This window comes from Amyelois transitella, chromosome 6, assembly GCF_032362555.1.
Source record: "Amyelois transitella isolate CPQ chromosome 6, ilAmyTran1.1, whole genome shotgun sequence".
NCBI lineage: Eukaryota > Metazoa > Arthropoda > Insecta > Lepidoptera > Pyralidae > Amyelois > Amyelois transitella.
The window spans coordinates 12,585,742-12,611,092 of NC_083509.1; the positions used below are offsets into that span (position 1 = coordinate 12,585,742).

Genomic DNA, 25,351 nt, shown 5'->3' on the forward strand with positions numbered 1-25,351 from the left:
AAGATAAGGCCAATTTTATGAAATAATTAAGATATTTTGCGATACCTGTGAAGTATTATTGACTTGAATTTTTATGTATCTTTAAACGGCTCTCGAAAAAATCAAAATATTTGGATGATTTAGTTGATGTGTTAGCATGCGAGTCGCGCTCGTTACGGGCACGACCGCCGTGACCAGAATTAGCGCATTTCAATGTCGCACTTGTTCACGCAGGAGTAGGGACGACACAGAGACTATTATTACATGTAATTATTTAAAACAATTCTTAGCATATTCCAAATTTGGCAAAAGATTTGGTAATGACCTATCCACCTATTGTTTTGTATAGACATAGAGCATCTATTCCATCTTGATACTTTAAAAAGCAAGTTAAATACCAAACCACACAACAGTAAGAATTCCAAGAAGTGTCGGGCAGAACGCGTCGATATTTGAAATTTCACAAATCTTTATACATTAACACTATCTAGGAATGACTATTGCCTAAGAATGCAATCAACATGCTGTGAAGAGAGAAAGAGACGGACGTATTGTCTCTGTAACGGGTGCTACTCTGTACCCCGAGTACACACGCACTCGCTCATTGTGTTGTATGGCCACGCATCACAACATTCACACCACGCAACGACGCACTTTGAATCGCCGTCACGCGCTCATGTTCGACATGTTTACTTAATTATTTTATTGTTTTCCGAACATAATAGACGATTAAATCCTTTTGTACTTACTTATTGATATGTTATCTTCACAGTGCATCGTCAGATGAACCTTTTTATTAACATATATTATATCAATATCTTTCCGTTACTGTTATACTAATTCTGGGCGTAGGAAGCTGAATTTAAGCATGTAGGTACGCAAAGACAAACATTCCATAGCAAGTGGACAGATTCTCAAATGGACAAATTAACAATTACATTAAGTCTATCTAAGTTATCTGCAGTAAGCCCAAACTTTTTCGATTCGGAATGATATGATGACCTCAACTTACTTGCGGTCTATGACTTCATAGTTTTCCTTTAAGACGGTTATCATTCTAATCATTATGGTTAATGAAAAAAAAACAAATAAAATGCTTAAAGCCCTTTTATTGCCATAAAAATATCTTATACAAAAATATAAAACTTAATGCTTGGAAATGCTTCATGCTTAAGTAGATTAATGAACTGAGTATTATCTATCTTTGGTATATTCATTTGACTATACAAAATATTTTTTTTATTTACTAACAAAGGTTTCAGCTATCACATGTACTACACATAGAGCTACTTAAGAAGACTGACGTAAAATAATTTGTCGGACGAGTTCAAATACAAATAACCCTTTATTTGGAAAATTATTTCCGAATATTATTTTAAGACTGGTATCTGAAAAATAACATATTCGTATGACGGGTATCGTGTTAGGTTAGGAGTCGTACACGCTATTATACTCGTAGACGCAATTATAGTATAATGATAAAGCCCCTTGTAACGAAACCCCATACAAAGTATGTATTTCATGTAAAAACGCTGTCTTGATCCGTCACAAAATGTCTGCTATTTGTTTTAAAAAGCCTTGTTTCAAATCTTTGTAACTATTCTGAATATTGTATGTCTGTATTCTGGATATTATTCTAAGTCTGGTATAGTGTTGGTCGTCGCTCTCTCGTTGGCCGGTCTCAAGAGAGTTCAACAATGCCTGGTGCAGCGGCGGCGGCGGGAGCGGCGCTGCGGGCACGGCGCGCCGCCCGGCGCTGCCTCCGACTGAAATAGTAACACAAACAGTTAATTTCTTATCATTATTAAAAAAAGCCGACTGCGTCGAAATAAGGGACGAAATGCGGAGGATATTTTTAAAACAGGAATGTTAGATTAAAGTACCTTAGTATTTGTAATCTGTAGAGAATGAGAATGTATGAAAAGTGTAAGAGTGTAGAGAAAGCAAGGGAGATCTGTAGTGTAGGGAACCTTGCGAGTTACAATCCAGTCTTTGTCTACACTTGTGGTATGCATGCATGAAACCTTACTGAAACAACGAGTTAACTTAATTCTAAGAATGATGTACCAATCAACCTTTAGAAAACGGCAACGATTTTGTTCCAATTTATGATTACCACACATTCTATCCATCAGCCCTGACATGGAACGTCCAATTTGGACAATTACCCACACTAATTGAATGCTAGAACGAGTGGCGTCTGCCTGCGCCGCCCTCGCCCGCCAATCTGGCTCCGATTCCGACTTGACATCAATTACACACGCTCATAATTTGATCAATCACTCACCTGGCAATGACCCTAGATTACAACCGACTTCGAAAGAGTGGGTTCTCAATATTTTTTTTATTTTAATTGTGCATTCATAGTACCTGAGACGCGAATTGTGTTAATCTTGTGAGGCGAGTAAAGAGAAAATTTAAATAAAATTTAATGTAGGTCACGATACCTACATTAAATTTTATTTAAATTTTCTCAACATTAAAAATCAGGGATAAGGAAAAAGATTAACGACACGTTACTAACAAAAAAATTAATGCAATAATTAGTAAATAATCATACTATTAATAGAAGCTTAACACAATATAGGAGAGTTAGTATCTCGTAACACAAGTCTCGAACTTACTTCGAGGCTAACTCAATCTGTGGATTTGTCCCGCATATATTTATTTATGTCCCTAAGAGCTGATAACACGCAAAAGTTGGTGTCCTTCAATGTATATTTTGAAGACAATATTTGGAAGACGAGGAATTGTTTAAAAAATTCCCCATTGTTCAAATAAAAGTTCCGATATTTTGCCGCATTAAATCATTTGTCTGTTCGTTCCAGGTACGTCGCCCTGTGGTTTCCGCGCCAGCTAATTGCAGTCATTGTGACCTGCTTCCGTGCACGGGTACCATGGGTCCTCCTCCACAATACAGTAAGCTATTCGATTCATGTTGCGGTTTCAATGAACTGCATTTAATTGAAATTAAGGGTTACACAATAAAACATACATAGGTACCTACATAAAATCACGCCTCTTTCCCGAAGGGGTAGGCAGAGACTACCTCTTTCCACTTGCCACGATCTCGGCATATTTCCTTCGCTTCATCCACATTATTAACTCTCTTCATGCAAGGTCGGCGGTTTCGGGTACTTTTGACCTGACCCTTTACCAGGACGTCCTTAATTTGATCAAGATACGTTCGTCTAGGTCAACAATAAAACATAACTTACTTCTTATCGAGACTGTTAGCTCAGTCTACCCCGTGAGGGGTAAAGTCGTGATTATGTATGTATGGACAGACATTACTATGTTTAGACCCTGTTTAGACATCGGGCAAACATTGGTCATGACGCACCGCAGGAATCGATAAATCTGAACAAAAGTGCCCGCAGCATAGGTTTCCAATTACGCCCGCCTACTACATGACCTTTTGGTTTGTTTGTTATAATAGTTTTGTGGATTTCCTAGCCTTTGGGTATGTAGGTTGGTATATATTTATTTCCTCCCCTAACAAGGATGAGACTGGGACGAAACGCTAGTAAGTAGGATATACGATATGATAGCTAAGTAAATGCTAGGTACATAAGAAGTTATTTCTTTATATTTTAAAACTGCTGCAAAGTAAAATCTTGATGTCTTCCATCGGCCTTGATAGGTAGACATAATGTAAGCTAAATTACTCCATTTTGTCGTCCAGGGATTATAGGAGTCTATGGACTAAAAAAATTGTAATGTTACGGCAGGTTCGTACATACATATTTAATGGCTGAGTGTGTAACAATGAGAATATCAAGACTTTTATAATGATATGATATTTTAAAATACTTATATTTTTGCTTTATGGTGCTGTCTAAAAGCTATAAACAGAAATATTTGTCTCCCCATATTACTACTGGTAGCGTGTTGCGTGACGTCTGTTATACTTACAATGTTTAAAATTAACTTCACGGCTAACAGCAATATTTTTAAACTTCTACGAATCCAAATATTGTAATTATTATAGTTGGGAGGTATATGAATTTATATCACGTTTCAATTCTATAATATGATTAGTTTCTTTAGTAAGAGGAATGATGTTTAACATTGTGAGGAAACCTGTACTTTCATTCCGGCAACTGAATGTATAAACATAGATGAGTAACGGAACCGGGTTATGTTGGCGGGGTATTGAGAGTCGAAAAACGGTCACCATCTGACTTTCCTACTATTGGGACGGTCAGGGTGGTCTAGGAGAATAATTGAATTTATTTTAATTTAAATTCAATTGTACATTCCCTTTAAAACCCGAACCAGGCTTATCGTCAGGATGATAATAGTGGTTCATCAATAGACACAGGTAAACTGACATATCTTAAACGCGCTCCTGTAAAAAACTGACTGTAATAAAGTCGTAGGTACTCATCCGCTTGTTAATGTTTACATACATACATCAAATCACACCTCTTTCCCGGAGGTGTCGGCAGAGACTACCTCATTCCACTTGCCACGATCTTTGCATACATCCTTCGCTTCATCCACATTCATAAATCTCTTCATGCAAGCTCGGCGGAAAATAAGAAAACAAAATAATGATAATGATAATTCTTGATAATGTTTCTTTTGAGGAATCCTACCACTTTAATTAAATATTACTAGAACTAATCCTCAAACACAAAAATCTCCTTAAGAACATACAATAGAATTGATTGTCGCGAATTAATGGACAAACTAACAGCCGTCTCAAGTCGTCTCGTTGTTACGAGCGCCATAACGCGAACTCAAGTGTGTAATGCACACTCATCTGAATAATCACTCGCATTTCTATGGAGCACCTAATGTTTAAATAGTCTCGCTAAATTGTAATGCAAATCTTAACTCACCTTCACGTGTTCAAAATGACTGTTATGCTATACTAGTACACATAAATCCCTCTGTATCATTTTACGAATAGACTATCGTGTCGTGTGCTTAAACTATCTGCGAAATTGTATGCCTTAATTCTCTTTTTGACGATGTAAAAATATTTTTTGGATGTTAATCGGACGGATCGCCACTAAAATATGTCAATCACTTGATTTGGAATAAAAATAAGCTCTCAGTTTTCTGAATTTCGCTTGATATTTTATCTACATAATTTTATAAACTTGAAATCCCATACTAAAACCAAACAATCCGAGGCCCAATGTTTACAGTGAGCAGTAGAAGTTGAAAGCTTTCCATGAAAATACTTGTCCTCTCTTAAAATCGGTAAAAAAATATGAAGTAGTCAAAGGTGCTATAGAAAATGAAGGGTTTGCGATAGTATCACATTGTATCAGCGCTGAAAACGTGTCAAGAGCTTCCACGAGCTGGAGAGAGCTCATCGGAGCCCGAGAGTCGTTATACTGGTTTGTTATGAAAAAATGTAGGTGAAGTCACGTCTCTCTCCCGAGGGGTGTGGCGGAGACTTTATTTTTCTATTTGCCACGATCCCTGCTTCATTCGCTCCTTATTCATACCTCTCTTCATGCAAGCTCAACGATTTAGAGTACTTTTGACCTGACCTGGTCAGGCTAGGACGTCCCTGATTTGATTAAAGTACGTTCGTCTAAGCCGACTCAGGAAATCTTTCCATTCACACTCTCTTTGCATACTGTTAACAAAATCTTAGAGGTATATCTGGGATTAAAATGGATATTTGTATGTATGAAGGCAAACAAAAACTGACATAATTACATCAGCTGAAACCACTGATGGATTACGCTAAAATTTGCACTCTAGAGATGTAAAGTTGCAGGTATACCTACAGTTATAACAAAATGACGCACATACCCGCTTAGGACGGATTTAGGAAAATTCCGTAAAGCGGGTGAAGTAATCAGGCTGAATACTAGAACTCAATATAAACTAAATATACCTAGGTATTATAAAGGAATAAAATGTATAACTTTAATTGTTTTTTTGTAATGGCTTCAGAAATACTGAATCGATCAAGAAAATTCTTCGAGGCTTATCAGAATTCACCTCGCCCTCGAAGAATTTCCTTGTCTACCCCGCAAGGGTATATACCTATGTGATTACATTTATGCATGAATTATCTGCGGGTGTTATAGGCTATGTATTCCGGGCCACTAGCAATAATGTTTAAAGATATAGTTGTTTCAAACAAAGACTGATCGATGAAAGGATGATAATGTGTGTAAACCTATACTCACCAGCACAGTCCTGGTCTGCTCCTGGTACCCCAGCCCGCAGGAGACGCTGCAGCGGCTCCAGGCGGACCAGGGACTCATCTGACAGTCTCCCGGGTTAGACAGGGACGGACCTAGACAACGTTCACCATTAAGATGACACACTAAACGTAATTTAAAATTATCTTTTCAAATTTATAAGAACTTGTCACATGTTTAGGCGATAAGCAGCAACTTGTTCTGTTAGTACGATATCAATCCCATCATTAAAGAATCCAGCTAAACGTAGCTTTCGTGTCATGATATGACTATTGGCTCCGTCTCCCCGTAAAGCAAAAAGGTATGATCACGGTCGATCGTTATATGGAAAGTTTGAAAATGTAGTCATACGTACATAGATACATATAATTAAGTCTATATCCCTTGCTGGGTAGACAGAGCCAACAGTCTTGAAAATACTGATAGGCCACGTTCAGCTGCTTGGCTTAATGATAGAATTGAGATTCAAATAGTGACAGGTTGCTAGCCCATCGCCTAATAGAAGAATCTCGAGTTTATAAGCCTATCGTCATTTCAATTCAATTTTCATTCAATCATATCTTTAGTCGAATCTTACGACATCCATGCGAATGAAACGGAGTAACTATTCTTTGATAATTTAGTCACTTGGTGGTTAAATAAAAATGAGTGAAGACTTACTGGCGACGCTGGCAGGCACGGCCACCACGGAGCTGATGCTGAGCCCCGGGTAGTTGGAGCTGACGGCCGGGGGGGCGGCCACTCCCGGCGCCGGCACAGGCCCCGCCCCGCCTCCTGACGGACAAGTATGATGGAGATCATTATATGTATAATAATATTAATTATATACGGGACGGATAACACAGATTGAGTTAGCCTCGAATTAAATAATTGCCATAATTTTATAAATAAATATCTCAATTTAAGCCATATAGTTGAACGTGTTCTTTCAGTCTTTTTAAAACTGTTGGCTTTGCCTACCCCCCTAGGAATAAGGACGTGATAACGAATGAATAGAATAGAATAGATTTATTTTCTTACTGACGTATCTACTTATTGACGTCACATCACTTAAATCTAATTATAACTACTACCGCTTCCAAAGCGCATGTGTAGAAGAATCGGCGGAACAAACTACACTGCAGCATTTTCACCGGACGTCAATTTACTATGTGTGTGTGTGTGTGAAATCGAATATTTATGTGTTCCTAGTACATTATTAAAACCTAAAATTGTTAGATACAAACTCTGTCATGTTAGTATACCTAAACTACACCAGAATTCTCGGTTCGCTCATACATTATTTACGTTGCATTTGTATGAGGTGTGGTCGGGGCGACCCCTTAGGTACTTATAACTATAACCGATCTACAAGTTGTAACTTTATTATTTACAGCATAATAATCTTAATAAAAAACATTTTAACTGGTAAATACCTACTGGTAAGTAGGACTTAGTTATTTAAAAAACAAAGTGGATTTCTTCACCATTAGGATTAATTATCAAGTCTTTTATAGTCGCCTACAATAGTAAGTTTTCATACAACGTTAAGTAAGCCTTCATTTCCAAAGTTCACATTAGATTCCGATGATAATATTTCTCTCTACTGTGGTGATATGTCATTTATGAATAAAAAAAAACTTTTACTTTAAAAGAAAATTTCAATCGCTTGAAGATCAATCTTAAGATGATATACCAAAACAGCAGATACGGAAAGTTGCTTAAGTATCATTCTCGATAAACTTGTAGATATCAGTTAGCATAACTATTTCATCACAGACTGAATGACATCACTCTATAATGCTGCGTCAAATCAGGATTATTTAGTATTGTCATATTTAGCGTTCGCGAACAGACGTTTGTTTGTTTGTTATATCTAATTTACACAGTAACAAGAAAATAGTAAATACATAGTTGTAAAAGAGACAAATCACTTGCAATGGCGGACTTATCCCATGAAGGGATCTCTTCCAGTCAATCGGTAAACAATAAATGAAATAGATAATTCAGTAAAAAGCGGCAAGTTTTTTTCATAGTTTTTCAACGTATGAGATGAACCAAGGGTATGGGGGATGAGATCATCGTGACGTCATCGCAGGGACTGTCGACCCCTGGAGACTCGGGCACTCGATCCCCGACAGATTTGTACAAGGTCAGGCGGCGCGTGACATTAGGAAGTGGCAAATCCCACAGAGCTTATCCATTAATGTTTAGATATGTTTACTTTACCAAAGGATGAATGATACAGGAACGGAGCTGATTATTTTTAGATTCTAAATCGAAATGTAAACCACGCGTGATAAAATGCAATGCAAATTGGTTACCGTAACTTGTTTGTCCACGAGTGTCTTGTAGATATAGTATGTAATAGTATGGTAGTAGCTATGTTACACACATATGTAATAGTATGGTCACGTCTATATCTCTGCGGGGTAGACAGAACCAACAGTCTTGTAAGACTGAATGGCCACGTTCAGCTATTTGGATTAATAATAGAATTGAGATTCAAATAGTGACAGGTTTTTAACCCATCGCCCAAAAAAGAATCCCAAGTTTGTAAGCCTATCCCTTAGTCGCCTTTTAATACATCCATGGGAAAGAGATGGAGTGGTCCTATTCTTTTTTTATTATTTGTTTTTTTTATTATTTTATTATTCCTTTTTTTAGCTATGTTATTAGGCACGAATTTGTAAAGAAGTAAACTTGATGCGTTTCATGCATGAGCTGTAAAAGATGGAGCTCCTCAATCAGATTTGTCTTAAATTTACAATTCAGCCACAACCGATTCGCAATATTAGTTTACTATCATCCATCCGCCAGTTCACGGCCGCCTGTCTATGTCTCGTTATAAATTGATGGTAACCAGGCGAGTCTATAAATTGGGAAGCGATTTAAGAGCGCCGAAGCAAGGGGAATGAACTGCTTCACCCGCAGCCTGATAGGATATCAGACGGGAAAGTCATTTAGGATTTACGAGAAGGATCTTAACTTAGCAATTATTTCAGGCTTGAATCATATACCTTATTGTTGGTGGTATGGGATAGCACCTATTCAACTTATCTTTATATATAAATAAATTAAACGACTTTACATAAACTCCTTGTATCATGATGTGTTCCTAATGCCTGTCTTTTAAACCGGTATATCTGAGTCTAGTAACAGATGGCTTGCACCGCTGGCAAGGTGCCAACGCGGTAATGAACCGGTCCATCATAGTCTAGCGGCGCCCGCGCGCTCACCGCGCTGTCAGAACAAATCAACTTCAGTTAGGTACAGGTACTACATCCTGGGGTCGTGACCACGTTCCTTTACGATTGGTTATTTATAGACCGTATACTTATGTAGTCACAGTATCATCATTAGTCTCCTGTTGTGATTAATATTACGTAAAAATCCTTATAACATTTACGAGTAAACCTGTTAAAATCTCTGATGATTGGCAATTTCTTCTTTTCAGCCGTTTCAGGGTTGTTAGTTGCTTGTTTGTTTGTTATATCTTAATTGCATAGAAATTTATACAGTTACAAGAAATATTACTTATAACTAAGTAATATTTCTTGTAACTGTATAAAATAAATAAATCAATTGCAAATTGCTCTTGGTCAAGTCAAGATTTTGTTTACATTTTAAATAATTTTGCCTGCCTGATTTGAACCCTCGTATAATTGATATAATTTTTATAAAGTAAGTATAGTAGGTACTACGCTTGGCTTTTGAAGTGAAAACATAGCACCTCCAAAAGCCATTAAATAGTTCTTTTAATATCGTCGACAGAAGTATATTATTCTATATTGATATAACTGTACCTTCTACCCGCGCTATATTGCGATCTCGATGCCCCGCCGCCCCAATTCTCGTGATTACCCAATTCATTGCAGCGGGCTAAGGGCACGTCCCCGAACGCATGTCGCGTGACGTCACCCCGGGGACCGTGACGTCATGACGTTGGCAAACTTGTTAACGGGAACGGATCCAACATATAAGTTAGGACACTTTCATAAATAGTAAGTAATTCTTGGCGTTCATAAATGTTTCTTTAACACCAGTAAGTTAACATGCATAGATATTATTTTTATTTTATAATTCACGATATATTTAAATTTGAAACTGACACTTGCGTATAATTTTGTCAATTAAACATTGACAGACTGAGTTCGATAACCCAGGAGGTTAAGGGAACAAATTTATAAGTACAGTGACTTTTAGGAGAAACTTCATAGACAACGGATTTAACGGGGGTTTGTTAACTATATTTAACCCAAGTAACAAGAATAATCATAATCATAGTCCACAAACACAACTTAGTTATGCAAACGAGCGAGCAACGTTCTCATATATAATTCAACTTCATGTCGTCACGTCTACCCTTTGATCAAACCAAACAAATCAACTGAGTAAAGAAAGCCAGCACTTCGTTTACACGTCACTTTGAAGTTACTTCTGTAAACAATTTTAACTGTAGGTGCCATCGATCGTGGACAGCGAGCAAGGGAGGAGACGGGCGCGCCGTGGCCACGCCAGAATTCTTTTGTACTTTAGAATAGTCTAGTGTCCCAAGGAAAAGTCTGTGTGCCCACCCCGATCACTTTAGGAAAGACTCAAAAAAGAGCGAGCCGGTGCCCCCTCTGAAAAATCTCCGTAAATACGCCCCTGTGTCGATCGAAGTAACTACGCAAAAGGAGACTTGGTGTTCATTTAATATTTATGCCGCGGTAACCGCTGTACTTAACCCGGACATCGCTCGTTAATTTTCGATGCCCTCGTACGAGTACTTTACTGAGTCTGATTGACATGGAACTTTTAACGGCTGAACTACTTATAGGACTTAGTAGGTTACCACGTCATACTTTTGATTTTAAAATTCTTATGAAGGTGTATCACTGTTGTTCTTAAACATTAACTATTGTCCAGGTGGCTGGCTACTTTAACTGTAAAAAGCGAGTGCTGGTCTTAGCTTGATGCCCTAATGCCAGTATGCATTGAATAGAATTTATGATTTAGTCATATCATATCAAGAAATTTTTGTAAACAGAAAACCATCTCCTAGCGATACCGATACCTCTTTTTTAAAAGTCGATATAAGTTTTCTAAAACCATTCCTTAGTGTTACAAACACTTTCCTGAAAACCGCATCACAATCGATTTAGCGAAACGCGAAACATTTTCGATTTTATTCTTTTAGAGGATGGGTTCGCAACCTGTCACTATTTGAACCTCAATTCCATCTTAAACCCATACAACTTAACGTGGCCTTTCAGTCTATGTGAGACTGTTGGCTCTGTTTACCTCGTAAGTTTAATAGAGTATTTGCAATCCTTTATTATTATTGCAACCCCATTCCTAAAATTGAATTGGCCGAAATTCCGACGGAAGTGGATTTTCCCATCAAATAACCCAACATGATTCAAATGATTGTGTTTAGTTGAGAAACTGTAACACTGATCTATATAAAATCAATTTACTAGGGCGGGCATTCTCAATTCCACCATTTAGTCATACGGCTGAACGTATAGGACGGTCTTTTGAGACTGTTGGCTCTGTCTACCCCGTCAAGAATAAAGATTGTGTTACACAGGCGTAAGTTTAAATTTGGCATCAATATTTTAATTTCGTTTATAGACTTATATGTATGTTATGTTCACGTAAGATGTTTCTCTCAGTAAAAAGTTTGAAATGTCATTTGAGTAGGTTTATCATGATCATTTCCGCCGTAGGACGTCAGCTGCTGAACATAGGCCTCCCAGTGACTTCCACTTCACTCTGTTAAAGGCAACCTGCATCCAACTTTTCCCAGGTCTTCACCAGATCAGCGGTCCATCTCGCGGTAGTTTGACTTCGTTATAAATAAATATATACGGGACAAATTACACAGATTGAGTTAGCCCCGAAGTAAGTGCGCGACTTGTGTTACGAGAAACTAACTTAACGATACTATATTTTATAATAAATACTTATATAGATAAACATCCAAGACCCAGGCCAATCAGAAATAGTTCTTTTCTCATCATAACCAGGCCGGGATTCGAACTCGTTCTAAATTCAAAACCAGTGTACACAGAGCAAACTCACCGAGCACCACAGAGCAGGTGGCGAGGCAGTCCTCCTGCGTGAGGAAGTTGTTCCGGTTCCCGCGACAGCCGCCGTAGCTGAAGGGCGCGCACATGCCCTTCGCCGCCGCGAACGCCCAGCGCTGGTACATGCCGCGGCATGGGCCCTGCGATGGCTCTTCCATGCAGATGCCTGTACATTCATTGTCATACGTCATTTACACTGGTATGATACACAGAAAAGATTTGTATTTTTGCTTGTTATTAATAAACTGAAAAGAAAAACCTGACCGATTTTGAAGTCAAAGAGACATATAAACCTACCAAAATAACAAAGGCAACTTTTTACTTGTATACATGAAATGACGTCTATATCCCTTACGGATAGACAGAGCCAACAGTCTTGAAAAGACTGAAAGGCCACGTTATAGATATCTATCGAAATATAATGACGTTTTTTCTTATACCTTTGATCTATCTAGATTATAGGTATGAAGAAAAACCGTCACTCTGAGACAATGAAAGGAGGTCCTTCGAGAAACCATCGCTCATTTTGATTGACATCATTGCTCGTTTGAGGCTTCGTGACATATATGGTAATTAATGTTTTCAATTGTTATTACTTCATTTAAATTCATTGTACTTCGTTCGAGACGTTTTTGACATGGCGGTTCATCAATCATAACAAAATGAAATTATTGTATGATAGGTAAACTATTGCTGTGTTGTGATGTGTGTGATGGTGATTGACCTATCTTTAAATGTACAAACAAAACTTTCTAAAGCAACTTCGGAACAAAAAGATGTAAAAATAGAAAATAAAATAGATTTTTCAATAAATATGTGAACGAGAAATATGTGAGAAACAAGATCTTTCCCAATTATAATTGGAATGGTCATTGTATATGAGAAGAGCTCCAATGACACAGTAGTAAAAGTGAGCGAGAAATAAAAGCTTTGAAATCATAATGGCAATGATTCAATCACAGAATACAGATATAATACGTGTCAGTGTCTCTGGCTTACATTAGCAGAAAACTAAGGACTGCTTTTATGAGAAAAATACCCAAGTCAATGTTGCCAAATTTATTTCTCCTTAAAATAGGGGGGACGGAACTAAAGGGACACTAAACAAATTTTGGCCTGTTAGACACAGAGAGAGATAGAGAGCTGTTAGAGAAAATCAACACGAGAGTGCACACCTCTCATGATTTGACTCTTATAACCGGAAGATGAGAAGAGCTGTGTAATTTGATATAACTGATGGCTAAATCAATGTAACAGATGAAGACTAACGTTTAGCAGTGAGCATGTCAATGGAGCAGTCGTCCTGCTCGCGGCACGGCCGCTGCTGCAGCAGCTCCACGCGCGCCGAGCACTGCTGCTGCTGCTCCGGCGGCACCAGCAGCAGGCGAGTGCGGAACCTGCATCGGCATTAAGAAACATCTCAATCATCAGCTCGTTTTGGCTGTTTACGTTCCTATTTATGTCCCAAGTAAAGGTAACGAAGAAGAGTCATTCTCCTGCGTTTCTTCCAGTTGCGTCTCGGGTGATGCTGGGGTCTGCTTATGAACAAGATCCTGAAGTGGGTAAATCTAGTAACTTCGAAACGGTCTTCGCGACCCATCAAGGAACCAACCAGCTTGAGTCAAAGTTACACATCTAGTTGCCTGACTGTGCAGGTTTTCTAGTATTTTCTCTCACCGTGACAGCATCGGTTAAGAAAGTAATTGGCCAAACCAAACCAAACCTCAGTTACATGAAACTACTAAATCTATCATTCAGCAACCGATGCTCATATGATGTAATTGAATAGGCTATTTTACACCATGTAAAAAAAAAATATAAAAATGCACGTATCTTATAGATTTTGTAAAAAATAAAAGAAAAACATCGATCATTATTCATAAAAGTGCAATATGGATTTTATAATTCAATTTAAAAAATCCTCTTTTTTAATCTGTTCTTCAAAAGTCGAAAACGCTATCCGCCATGTTGGGTACTGACGTGACGTCATACTTTTAGTAAACAAATATCGAATCGAAAACATATTGATGATGTCAGGCTCTGTTTATTTTGAAATTTTAAAATTTCTATCACGTTTTTGGGTTTTTACTCTTTAATAATTTAATAGAATCATGGAAGACGGTTTTGTGAAAGCAGACAATATAAATCTACCGAGGATTAATACGTTGATGGTGGCGAAATTTTTTGCGTCCAATCCCGATTTCTGTTCTGCTGAGTTAAGAAATGTTAAAACAGCGATGTAAGTATTTATTGTATTAAACATTCTCTTACAATACACAATTATAAAACATGAAATAAGTATATATGTAATATGAAATCAACTCGCATCATAGGTTCATAACATAACCTAAAAGTACTCAAAGGTTGTTGGTGTTATATTAACATGACTTGTGGTTACTTTACTATTTACAATGAATGCTAACTTACATCAAAGTGGTCTTCACAGAAATACAATCTTGATTTTGTAGACAATGCCTTTGGATCTCTTCTTGCTAATTTCAACCAAGTGTTTCTCATTTTAATATCACTTGGCAGTGGAATCCACAATTTTTCTGGTGTTTTTATACTTGTATTCTTGCATTCAGGAACAAGACACCAACAATATGTATTGTAATTCATTATTACAAAAATCTTTTTACTTTAGTCTTACGTAGAGCCGTATTGTTTACTAAAAGTATGACGTCACGAGTCAAAACAGCATGGCGGATGGCGTTTTCGCGCGAAAATACAAAATCATAAATAATAAATCGTTTTTAGAGCACTTTTCGGCTTCAAAAAATTTTAATAAAAATTCTATAGGTATAACACATTCTCAGGATTGATTTAAAACAGTTTTCAAAAAAGAGTGTAATAGCCTATTATTGACGTACCTACTATTTATATCTATGACATGTCCATAAAAGATCTCTTTCTGTTTTTGTCTTTAGTGTTAATAAAAATGAAATGCATTTTACCTTACTCCGCGTCCACAAGTGGCTGAGCAAGGGGACCAGCCTGCCCACTCTGTGGTGGGACACGACGGGTCCGAGATCTCCGTCTCTTGCTCTGTGCATTGCGGCTCCATGCACTTGCGGTTCTCCTCTGAAAAAGACCGAACTATTAAAGCAAAACTTCACTCACATCAGTATAACCGGTTTACAGTAACTAGGAGTAGTTAAACTATAATAATGTCCTGGATTATAAATTTTGGTCATAGAATTCGAAAAAATTAAGACTATAGAATCTCACGTCACAAATGTTTGCGACACAATGATAGATAGCACGTTTTGTTACCATCTCCAATCTCAATTCTGAGATTTATTTAATGTGAGCATTGGGAGTAACGTCTGAGAATGAGAAACCAACGTAAGATATATTTTTTATACAATTAATGTACTAGATTTAAAACCTCACCGATGCTAACAAGCGGGCACTTCTTCAACCCCATGTGATTCAGGAACTGCCTCCTCCTGGTGCTGACGCCGATCCCGCAGGTGACGGAGCACTCGCTCCAGGGCCCCCACTCGCCGGTGCGACACACCTCGTCCAGGTCTTGGAGACTGGGAGCCGCCTCGTTGTCTACCTCTGGTTCGGGAGCGGAACTGCCTCTGAAAAATTGACTTATCATGTGACCTCAAACAAAGATACGAGATTCTGATATACATAGAGTTAATAGAGTCCGCTGACATGCCTATCAACCTACTCTGTCGAGTGGGATAGCCTGACGTCTTTTGACGGAATGTTTTCGGCCGGCTTACTTTATCCGAACCCAGAGGTACCATTAGTCCAGAGCTAGTCATATTTTCCCCAAATAGCTTGCAGATCACATTGCCCCTCTTCCCTTGAGGGCTAGGCAAAGATTGCATCATCCCAATTGCCATGATCCCTACACACTTTTCCCAGATATGTTCCGATTTATATAGAAAAGTCATCAATTGATATAGATAAATAATGACTGAAAATAAGACATACTCGCATTCCGGCACATCGGCCACACACATCTCCTTGTTGACGAGCTGCCGCTGGCAGCCGGCCGCCTGCGCGCGCGGCGGGCGGCGGTACTGGCGCGCGCGCATGCGCAGCCCCTTGCCGCAGCTCACCGAGCACGCTGACCACGCGCCCCAATCAGACACCGCGCATTCCGCTGTCAATTTACTTTGATTAAACTCTTTGGCATTTTCTACTGTTTAACTACACACACAGATTGAGTTAGCATAACTAACTAAACGGTTACGAAATAATAAATTGTGTTTAATAAAAGAAAATTTGTTACGTTTGGCAATGCTTGAAGAATTATAAATAAATGAACAACTAAACTACACTCAAGAAGAACACACAGAAGATTTTTAAGCCCTTGTCAAAGTTCCATATGAATGCGTCTCAATGAATGTTAAAAACGATGTCAATATTCAAGTAAAAAGTAGTTCTACTCACGTTTAGCAGCAGCCTGCACGCTATCCTCGTCCTCAATTACCAAGGACTGCAGGGTTTCCTCATCACATCCTCTCGGGATGAGCTTCTCCCTGGTGAGGATCAGCCGCGCCATGGGAGCCACTTCCTTGGCCGAGGGGTTGTAGAAGGGCGCGCGCGGATCCTCGGGGTACATGGTCGTGATGCGGTACATTTTCTCGCGGGGAACTGTTTCTGCGTTTGGTGACTGGGGAACAATGACACATCGTGCATTTTACATGAGAACCTTGTTATGGAGGGGTTAATATTTTTGATTCCACATTCCAACACTATGTTGTGGTAAACGGGGTCCACTCAATTGTGTAGAAATATAACCCTTTAAAATTTGCAAGGATTTAAAGCAAGTCCTCTTCTACATATGGTAGAAGTAGTACGTACCATCGACGGAAATTCGATCCAGCCGTCCAGATAAAAAGATCCAGTGGTTTACTTGACAATATTAGGTATAACCAAAATATTAACTCGATAAATAATGAAATAACCGTATCAATTACCATGTAACTGATGCCGCTGTCAGTGCCCGCGTCGTAAGGGAAAAGGTCGATGACCTTGGACTCAGCCCACGAGCAGTCCTTCTGACACAAGTCCAGCCCGCTCACACCCACCACCCAGTCCGGAGAGGGTCCTGATAAAACGTACAAATGTGAGGAAAAACTTAAACCGACCGAGTAACCCAGAACATCAGTCAATAGCTGAACTATGTAAAGTTTGTTTTGAGCGAGTTAGGTGTTTAATCAAAGAGGCTTTATAATACCTTATTTGAAGTATGTTATCTTTTCAGGATTCGTATTTATTGATTCTTCTAAATCCAATCTAAATAACTATATATGTCTAACGAGAGCTGCAGTGTAGTTTGTTCCGCCGCTTCTTCTACACATGCGCTTAGAAAGCTGTAGTAGATATAATTAGATTTAAGTGATGTGACGTCAATAAATGAAACCTTGTATCCAATTTTGAAATCAGTCTATTCTATTTTAGTGGTATTATTATACTCGTAATAACAAATAAATGTCGTAATTTATAGTCGTACTTACCAAACATGGAAGCCAGCGACACCAGATGCCGCTTCCTGTCCACAGTGAAGACGGTGGAGGTGTTGGAGTTGACGTTGGGGTACCACAGCCCCTGGGCCTTGATGATGGAGCGCAGCTTCTTGCCGTGCTGACGGAGCTCTCGCTCTTGGAGCTGGACTGAACCCCATTCCGCTAGCATCCTTTACAAATATAATATTAATTATTATGGAGAATTACGTGCCAATATACTCAAAGCTAAAGTACTGAAATATGAAGAAAAGAAAAATGCCGGTAACCGGATCCCAAGCCTCAAAGCGCAACGACAAGTTTTGATAGTAAATGGTCCGTGCCTTATCAAACAGAACTTGCATCTGACTTGAAAATTTCTTACTAGTAGATGAACTCATTTTCGAAAAATACATCAGACGAGCTTATAACATCTTTACAATAAATAAAAACACAGATTTCCATCAACATCACTTGACTCTAACCAACCTGAACCCGTCGGTGGCGATCTCTCCCGGTCCCCAGAAGGAAAAGTTCTTGGGGTGGGAGGCACCGATGACGTCAGAGAAGTGCGTCAGCCACAGCGCCTGCACCGGGAAATCTTTGGGGTGCGTCTGCGCAGACCACAGTCCTTCGAACACCATCTAGAAATAAAGATTTTTATGGATTAAGCTTTGGTTATTAAAGTGTCCTAAAATGCAAAGTATGTCTCCTGTTCCAGTGAATAATCCGACATTGATTTTTTTCAATAATTACTTAAAAAGGTAACCAATAGTTTTGCAAAACTTGACTTTATTAATAAATTCATATCTTCCAAAGTTCAAGGATTGTTAGTTCTGTTTGTTCCCTAGATTTAATTCTCGCTGACTGTATATTTTAAAATGACCCATATCGTACTGGATCTGGAAAGACAAAGCAGAATACTATAAAAAATCGTCGGGTTTTTTCTTTTTTTCACTCGATCTGAAATTGCCACTTGACTTTGACCTTATCTGTTCAGAATTTTCTTAAAGTTGACTGTTAGAAAATAAACTAATTAAGCACTTATCATGGCGTCTTAACTATTGTAGTTAAAGGCCCAATAAAGTGTCAAATAAATGAAATTAGAAAACAGACCTTGTATTTAGCATCGTCGCACGCGCAGCAGTCTGAGGCGGAGAGGGAGGTGTCCTCGCAGACGCGCCGCGTCAGCTGACCGTCCTCCGCGAACCAGCGGCTCTGGTTCTCGTACACCATGGCTCTGGAATAAATGATTGATTTTAGAAACCTTGTTTAATATCTCAAAGAACTTTTAAGTCTGAAGTGAGATCTTTTAAGTCTTAATGCAAAAGTAGACTGTTTAGTAGCTTATATGTTCACAAGAAACTGCTGGTCCTAATAATGAAATTCGAAACCACAATTCTATGTCCCAACAGTCCATAGAGATCTTACTTGAGCAGCACACATCCCGAGCCAGTCGGGGGCGCCTTCCACATGACCTGCACCTCAGTTTTGGGCAGGTCGTCAGCCTCCACCACCGTGTTGACGCAAGTGTCTTCAAAGCGAGACAAGGTGTCTGCAAACAGCTGGAACTGGCCCTGGCGCGAGGCGGACCGCGGAGCAGCTGGATCCAGGGGTTCCGCGGTGATCATGAAGCGGGTGAACTTCTGCACGACGTCGTGGGTGCGAGAGCCGACCAGGGTCACTGAAAATGGTACAGATGTATGATCTTTCTGGCGTTTATGCTATTTTGTGAACCTGGACAAATTGTATCAAAGTCAGGACGTCAGTTGTCTAAATGTGTAGGTTTCCCCGCCATGTTTTTCACCACACAAGCATCGGCTACATTACAGCTATTTATACCGTTATAATAAGTTTGCACTTGCATTGAATACGGAGATTCTTTTTTAACATACATACATACATAAAATCACGCCTCTTTCCCGGAGGGGTAGGCAGAGACTACCTCTTTCCACTTGCCACGATCTCTGCATACTTCTTTCGCTTCGTCCACATTCATAACTCTCTTCATACAAGCTCGGCGGTTTCGGGTACTTTTGACCTGACCCTTTACCAGGACGTCCTTAATTTGATCAAGATACGTTCGTCTAGGTCTTCCCACTCCGACCTTTCCCTCCACACTCTCCTTGTATATCTGCTTAGTCAACCTGCTTTCATTCATCCTCTCCACATGACCGAACCATCTTAACATACCCTTTTCTATTCCTGTAACTACATCTTCTTTCACATCACAACATTCCCTTATCACGCTGTTCCTTATCCTGTCACTCAATTTCACACCCATCATACTCCTTAACGCTCTCATTTCCACTGCATTTATTCTGCTTTCATGCTTCTTTTGCCATACCCAACTTTCACTCCCATACATTAATGTCGGGACCAACACGCCCCTGTGCACAGCCAGTCGTCCATTCATTCTTTTTTAATTATTCGTAAATTGTTTTTCCTCCTGTCGTTGTCCTCGCATCCCTGGAGAAAAGCCAGTAGTGTACCTTTTGACTATGTTCCTGGATTATAGGTCAGGTTTTTAGATCACAATGATTGATGATAAGTTATAATAAGTCGTACATACCAACATATCTCTCCCCGGGCGCGTACCGCTCCACGTCGCCGTTGACCAGCAGGCGGTAGAAGTTGTCCCCGGGAGACTTGGCCACGCTGGTTTCATCAGGGACCAGCTCACAACCGCGCACTCCCGCGCATAGCGCTAACAACGCTATGAGTCGCCACATATCCAAAACTATTTACTCATCTGGTGGAAGAGAAAATTTACTTTTATAACCGAAACCGAGTAGCTTGCATGAAGAGAAGTAAGAATGTAGGTATGCAGGAATCGAGGCGAGTGAGAAGATGTAGTCTCTACCTCTTCGGGAAAGAGGCGTGATTTTATGAATATTAATGTAGGTAGTTCTTAAAGGAACGTATAACACACTGTGTAGAAATTAAGCAAACACATATTCATTCATTATCGTTATATTCTGGGCTATATACTTTAATACAAAATTATATTATTTTTTTATTAGCCCCAATAAATAATTTAAACAATAATTATAAAAATATACTCACAGAACACGACGCTCCCCACCGAGTGATACGCCCGGTCTGAGATAAGAGGGCAGAGGTCTCGTGGTCAGCCGATAGAACTCCGGGAATGCAGCGATTGCTAAATTGTTACGAGCCGGCGGTCATCCTGCGATCTGATCATATCTTTGTTTACAATTAAACGGTCTGTTTAACGGTTATTTTGATTAGAAATATGGAAACACTTATTTAGTTTCTTTTTCCTTCCTTAAAGTTGAAACTTTATCTATGGAGCTTATAGTGGCGTTATGACGTCATAGGGTTATCTAATTCTGTGACATCACCATGGAAATTGGGGATCAAGGCCATTTCAAAAGAGAATGCTTATTATTGTTAAACTGTGGTTGCCAGCACAATGCAACACCCGTAAGCTGGATACAAGAACTACAGTCAATAAAAAAATAAAAAATTAAGTCCGCAGATCACAAGGAGTGACGGTAGGCTAAAAAGAGAACAATACGAGTAGAACCTTCAGCTTGGTGGACAAGTATAATATAAACGGTGCAGGCAGGAAAGCACCAGCAGAACACTTTTTAATTAGCCCTGTTTCAGCTAACTACTTTTTAACAAATTTATTTGGAATATAATCACCACCTCGTTTAAATACATGACAAAGGACACTTTTGTAAAATAAAGCGAAGAAAAGCGAGCGTCTTACCTGTACAGCGTGTGAGCGCGCGCGCAGCAATGGCGGCGGCGTCAAGTGACGGCTTCCGGCGGTTAGCGCGTGCCGCGTTCTGCGACGCCTACGACCGATGAAGAAGGGCAGCCGCACATCTAACACTTATCTTGTTCCCAGCCTTGTCATAATACAGCAAACGTGGGAACGGAGCACCCCTGCCGTGATTTGGCGAAGGCGAAACAAAAAAGAGCCGTGGATTGTGGTGAGATAGTGTCAGCCTCTACATAGACCACTTCAGTTCATTCCCGTGAATATTATACAAGCGCGACTAGAAGCAATTTCACCTTGGGCAACAATCATAATCCAAGATATTCCCCACGTAATAAGTAGCTCAATGTAAGAACCGCACTAACGATCGTAGACGGACTCTTGGACGATCAAGTACCATTTAAAGCAAAAACCATCATGCTACGATTTGTACGTAAAGCCATGCGACAAGAACCGCAAGTGTTCGCCAGCCCTATGTAACCACATCCAGATGTCCTATTAGACACTTCCGATGGCAACGGAGTGAGGAAAGGACATCAGTCACGCCAGTCAGAACATTCGGCTGGTGACGCATCTCCCTGCGATGATCTTGAGGCTTCATGACTTATAAACTGGTCACCTTGGACTAGCGGTACGCAATTTTTCCTACAGGGCACCTTTTGTACTAATTCGGTTCTATTATTTTTGTAACAAAATTAATTAGATTTTAACAGCGGCTCTGCCGCTTGAATTTAGCGCCGACTACAATACAGGTTTTCCGCAAATGCGACGGGAACTATAGTATTTACCGGGATGAAACCTTTATCCTACTCCAGACTCTTAATTATAAATACCGACGCGAAATTTCAAGACGATTGGTTCAGTAGATAACGCATGCACAGACAACAAACAAACTTACTTTCGCATTTATAATATTAGTTATTATAGGACTACAATTTTTGGGTAGTGAAAAGTAGTCCCAAGTAAGGCATAAAATACTAAATAGTTCGTAAGATAGGGAATGCCTTAATATCACTTCTTGATATTTAATGGTAATACTAACGAAGTATTTGTTTGTTTCAGGTATATTTCAATAATCATCGCACGAGACATGTCTTGGAAAACACATCAATAGGTATGTCTGAAATCAATCTGAAGATCTGTAAATCAAAAGAGCAGGGAATACATTTTTCAATTGATTCTCCCGCTTTTTTGTTTAACTGAAACAGTGTGTGTAACTCTTAGCCAATATAGTTACATTGTTCATATTAGATGAAGTTTTGATTTCACACAAATAGTGAAAAAATTAGAGGCGTAACTATTATTTTTCATTATATATTTTGTATAAGAACTAGAACGTTCCATTTACGACTATAATTAAAATTAATTGTTAAAACAAAATAAAGTGGTTTGTTGACTCTTCCAACAACGTCGAAACACACAGACAGCTCTCGGCCACATTTTATTGACTTTCCAATTAACGGCGAGGGTTCTTCATCGCTACTTCCTGTCTCATTACCACACACTTAAGAGAAATATGCAGCTCGTTAAATTAACATTAATTAACGAGATGATACTCTTCGCTACCATAAGAGTTATAAAAATTATTGTTAAAAAATCTTATATATTTTCTGTGATAGTAGTTTTACTCGTAGACACGGAGAAGTTATTTTATCGGACACAAAAACATCTAAGAAATATAATAAAATAAATTTTTGCTTCCAATATATTTTATTCAGTCAAATGATACATAACAAAGTACGCAATCACTTGCGCAGTCGGACTAGAATAGAATACAATTCCTTCATCCTTCACTCCGTACACATTAGTCAAAATACATGTTATATGAAAAATCGTCTCTCTTTAAAAACCACTTATTGTGCCTAATTTAAGACCATGATGTAAATTTTAGATAACTATTAAAAAATATGCATTTTATCTAAAATAAATGATAATCAAACATAAAAAAGCGAGGTGGTTGAAATATAAAACGAGTATGTCAACATACGCAACCGCGCTCGCTCATTGCTTAAAACTGATTTCAATATGAGGTTTTATACGCAAATATTCTACAAAAGCCAGTGAAATAAAGGTATAATTCAAGAAATTATAAACAAAGAGCGAAGAGATCAAAGTAATTAAATTAAATATTTTATATTAACTTAAAAATGTTGACTAGTTAGTTTTGGTAATATTTATTAAATATTTTCGTTTTCGTTTTGGTTATTTATTCAATATTACGTGCACAAGGCATAGCAACCATGGTCCTGTATCCACTACACAATAATTGAGACGCGAATATTTCAAAATGCAGGAAAGGCTAATCATCAAAATAGTGAGGTGTTTATTCATTTTAACTTTATTGTACAAACAACGTTCATACAATGGGCGGACTTAATTCTAACAGTCAACCTTTGGGTTAAGCGGAGAAATTAAGTAATTACCGGATAAATCTACATATATATATGTGTGTCTATATGTATTGTACTTTAACAGTACTAACATTACATATAAACTTACTTTGAAAAGTTATGATTCGCCATTCATATAGGTATATGTACGTACTAGCTGCCCGCCACGGCAATGTTCTTTTTTAACGATGAAACAATTTTCATGGGGTTCAGTGGTTTCGAAGATTAGCCCTAACAAGGCCCTAATAAACAAATATTAATTCTATTGACACAGCATACATACTGCGTATTGGATACAAGGCTTACTCGTGCATGTAACAAAATTTCTTTTTTTATAGTAGATAAATCAGGCACAGTGACATTTTCTATTCCGATCTCTAATAACTATGGTCTATCAGTTATAAGCAGCTTAATTAGTTTCCTTTTTTACATTTTGTAAGAAAATATCTAAACTGTCATCTGTGTCAGTTAAAACTTCATGTATCTTATATATTAGGTTGATATTGATTCGTATTTTTAAGTTTAAACTAGGAATAAGAAATTATAATCGGTTTCCGAATCAGAATAAATATAACAGTTAAATTACAATACTAAGTTTGGTTTAATATTGAAAAATTTATTTAATTATAAAGTTAAGGTATAGGTTATAAATAGTGCCAACTTACTTTAATAATATCTAAGCCAAATTAGATTTAGGCCTAAATGCAGGAATAGATCTTAAAAATTAACATTGGAACAAATACATCAAGTCAATCATAGATGGCATTAGTAGCCACAAAGCGCACACAATATAAAAATAATTAACTTACACTATTTGAACATAACTGACTAGCATCATTATAATATCATCTTGAATGACGTACACACGATACGATATCACACGACAATTTGTTAGCCTAACTAGCGGAATATCGATAGTGGAATAGTCGATTTACAAATATTTGTGGGCATTGTCAATGATTAACCACAAAAATATACCTTACCACATGAGAGAATGCATAATTTTAGTAAGGTTATAATGACTCATACACACATATGTCACAAGATATAAAAAGAATAAGGACAACATGGTACCGTGGAAACACAAATAAAGACTAAAGACATAATCATGTCTATGTAACAAAACCTTGGGCCGTAATCTTACTTGTTTATATCAGTAAACATTAATTTTGTGCTTGCTTTTAATTTTCATTTCACTTCCATCGGCAATTAAACTAACAATTATGTCATCACTCCAATATATCATGAATTTATTCGAAGGCTATAGAAAAGAGACACTTTGTTTTACCATACCATAAATACATAAAATTCTATCTATACGCACTTGTAACCGAGTAGCATTGATAAGAAGTCACAATAGAATGTGAGACGGGGTGCAAACGTGGAATGTGAACTCAGAACGTCAAGATCGGTTCCTCGCGGTGGTCTAAAATATCTGAAACCAAGATCAACATGTTAACTATAGGTATATATAAAACTTTATGTCAATAACATATGATTTTTAAGAATATAAACATAACAAAGTTTTATCACT

General features: G+C 38.3%; 3 protein-coding genes across 6 annotated transcripts in view; 1 reads left to right on the forward strand and 2 right to left on the reverse strand.

Annotated features, from left to right (window-relative positions):
* LOC106132032 (phosphatidylcholine:ceramide cholinephosphotransferase 2) overlaps nucleotides 1-25,351 on the forward strand; it is an 84,008-nt gene that overhangs the window by 27,884 nt on the left and 30,773 nt on the right. The window lies entirely within an intron of this gene.
* Nucleotides 1,072-20,868, reverse strand: LOC106132031 (spondin-1). Its single transcript, XM_013331333.2, has 16 exons — nucleotides 20,743-20,868; nucleotides 20,249-20,428; nucleotides 19,108-19,360; nucleotides 18,793-18,916; nucleotides 18,166-18,320; nucleotides 17,692-17,870; nucleotides 17,152-17,282; nucleotides 16,622-16,844; nucleotides 16,160-16,331; nucleotides 15,602-15,795; nucleotides 15,163-15,289; nucleotides 13,478-13,605; nucleotides 12,204-12,374; nucleotides 6,816-6,929; nucleotides 6,141-6,250; nucleotides 1,072-1,745 (listed from the first exon to the last, which is right to left on the reverse strand). The coding sequence occupies exons 2-16, from the start codon at nucleotides 20,406-20,408 to the stop codon at nucleotides 1,671-1,673; spliced, it is 2,316 nt and encodes a 771-aa protein (XP_013186787.2). The 5' UTR covers nucleotides 20,409-20,428; nucleotides 20,743-20,868; the 3' UTR covers nucleotides 1,072-1,670.
* Nucleotides 23,131-25,351, reverse strand: part of LOC106132033 (uncharacterized protein KIAA0930 homolog) — a 42,458-nt gene continuing 40,237 nt past the window's right edge. For all 4 annotated transcript variants that reach the window (XM_060944808.1, XM_060944805.1, XM_060944806.1 and 1 more), the window contains one exon: nucleotides 23,131-25,252. In XM_060944808.1, the coding sequence (XP_060800791.1) occupies nucleotides 25,212-25,252 (41 nt within the window). In that variant the 3' untranslated portion in view covers nucleotides 23,131-25,211. The remainder of the gene's footprint in view (nucleotides 25,253-25,351) is intronic.

Coding starts and splice junctions, on each gene's coding strand:
- LOC106132031 (XM_013331333.2), bottom strand. CDS start 20,408: ATGTGGCGACTCATAGCGTTGTTAGCGCTATGCGCGGGAGTGCGCGGT. Junction 17,871..18,165: donor ATCGCCACCGACGGGTTCAG/GTTGGTTAGAGT, acceptor ATATTTGTAAAG/GATGCTAGCGGAATGGGGTT. Junction 16,332..16,621: donor CGTGCAGGCTGCTGCTAAAC/GTGAGTAGAACT, acceptor GTAAATTGACAG/CGGAATGCGCGGTGTCTGAT.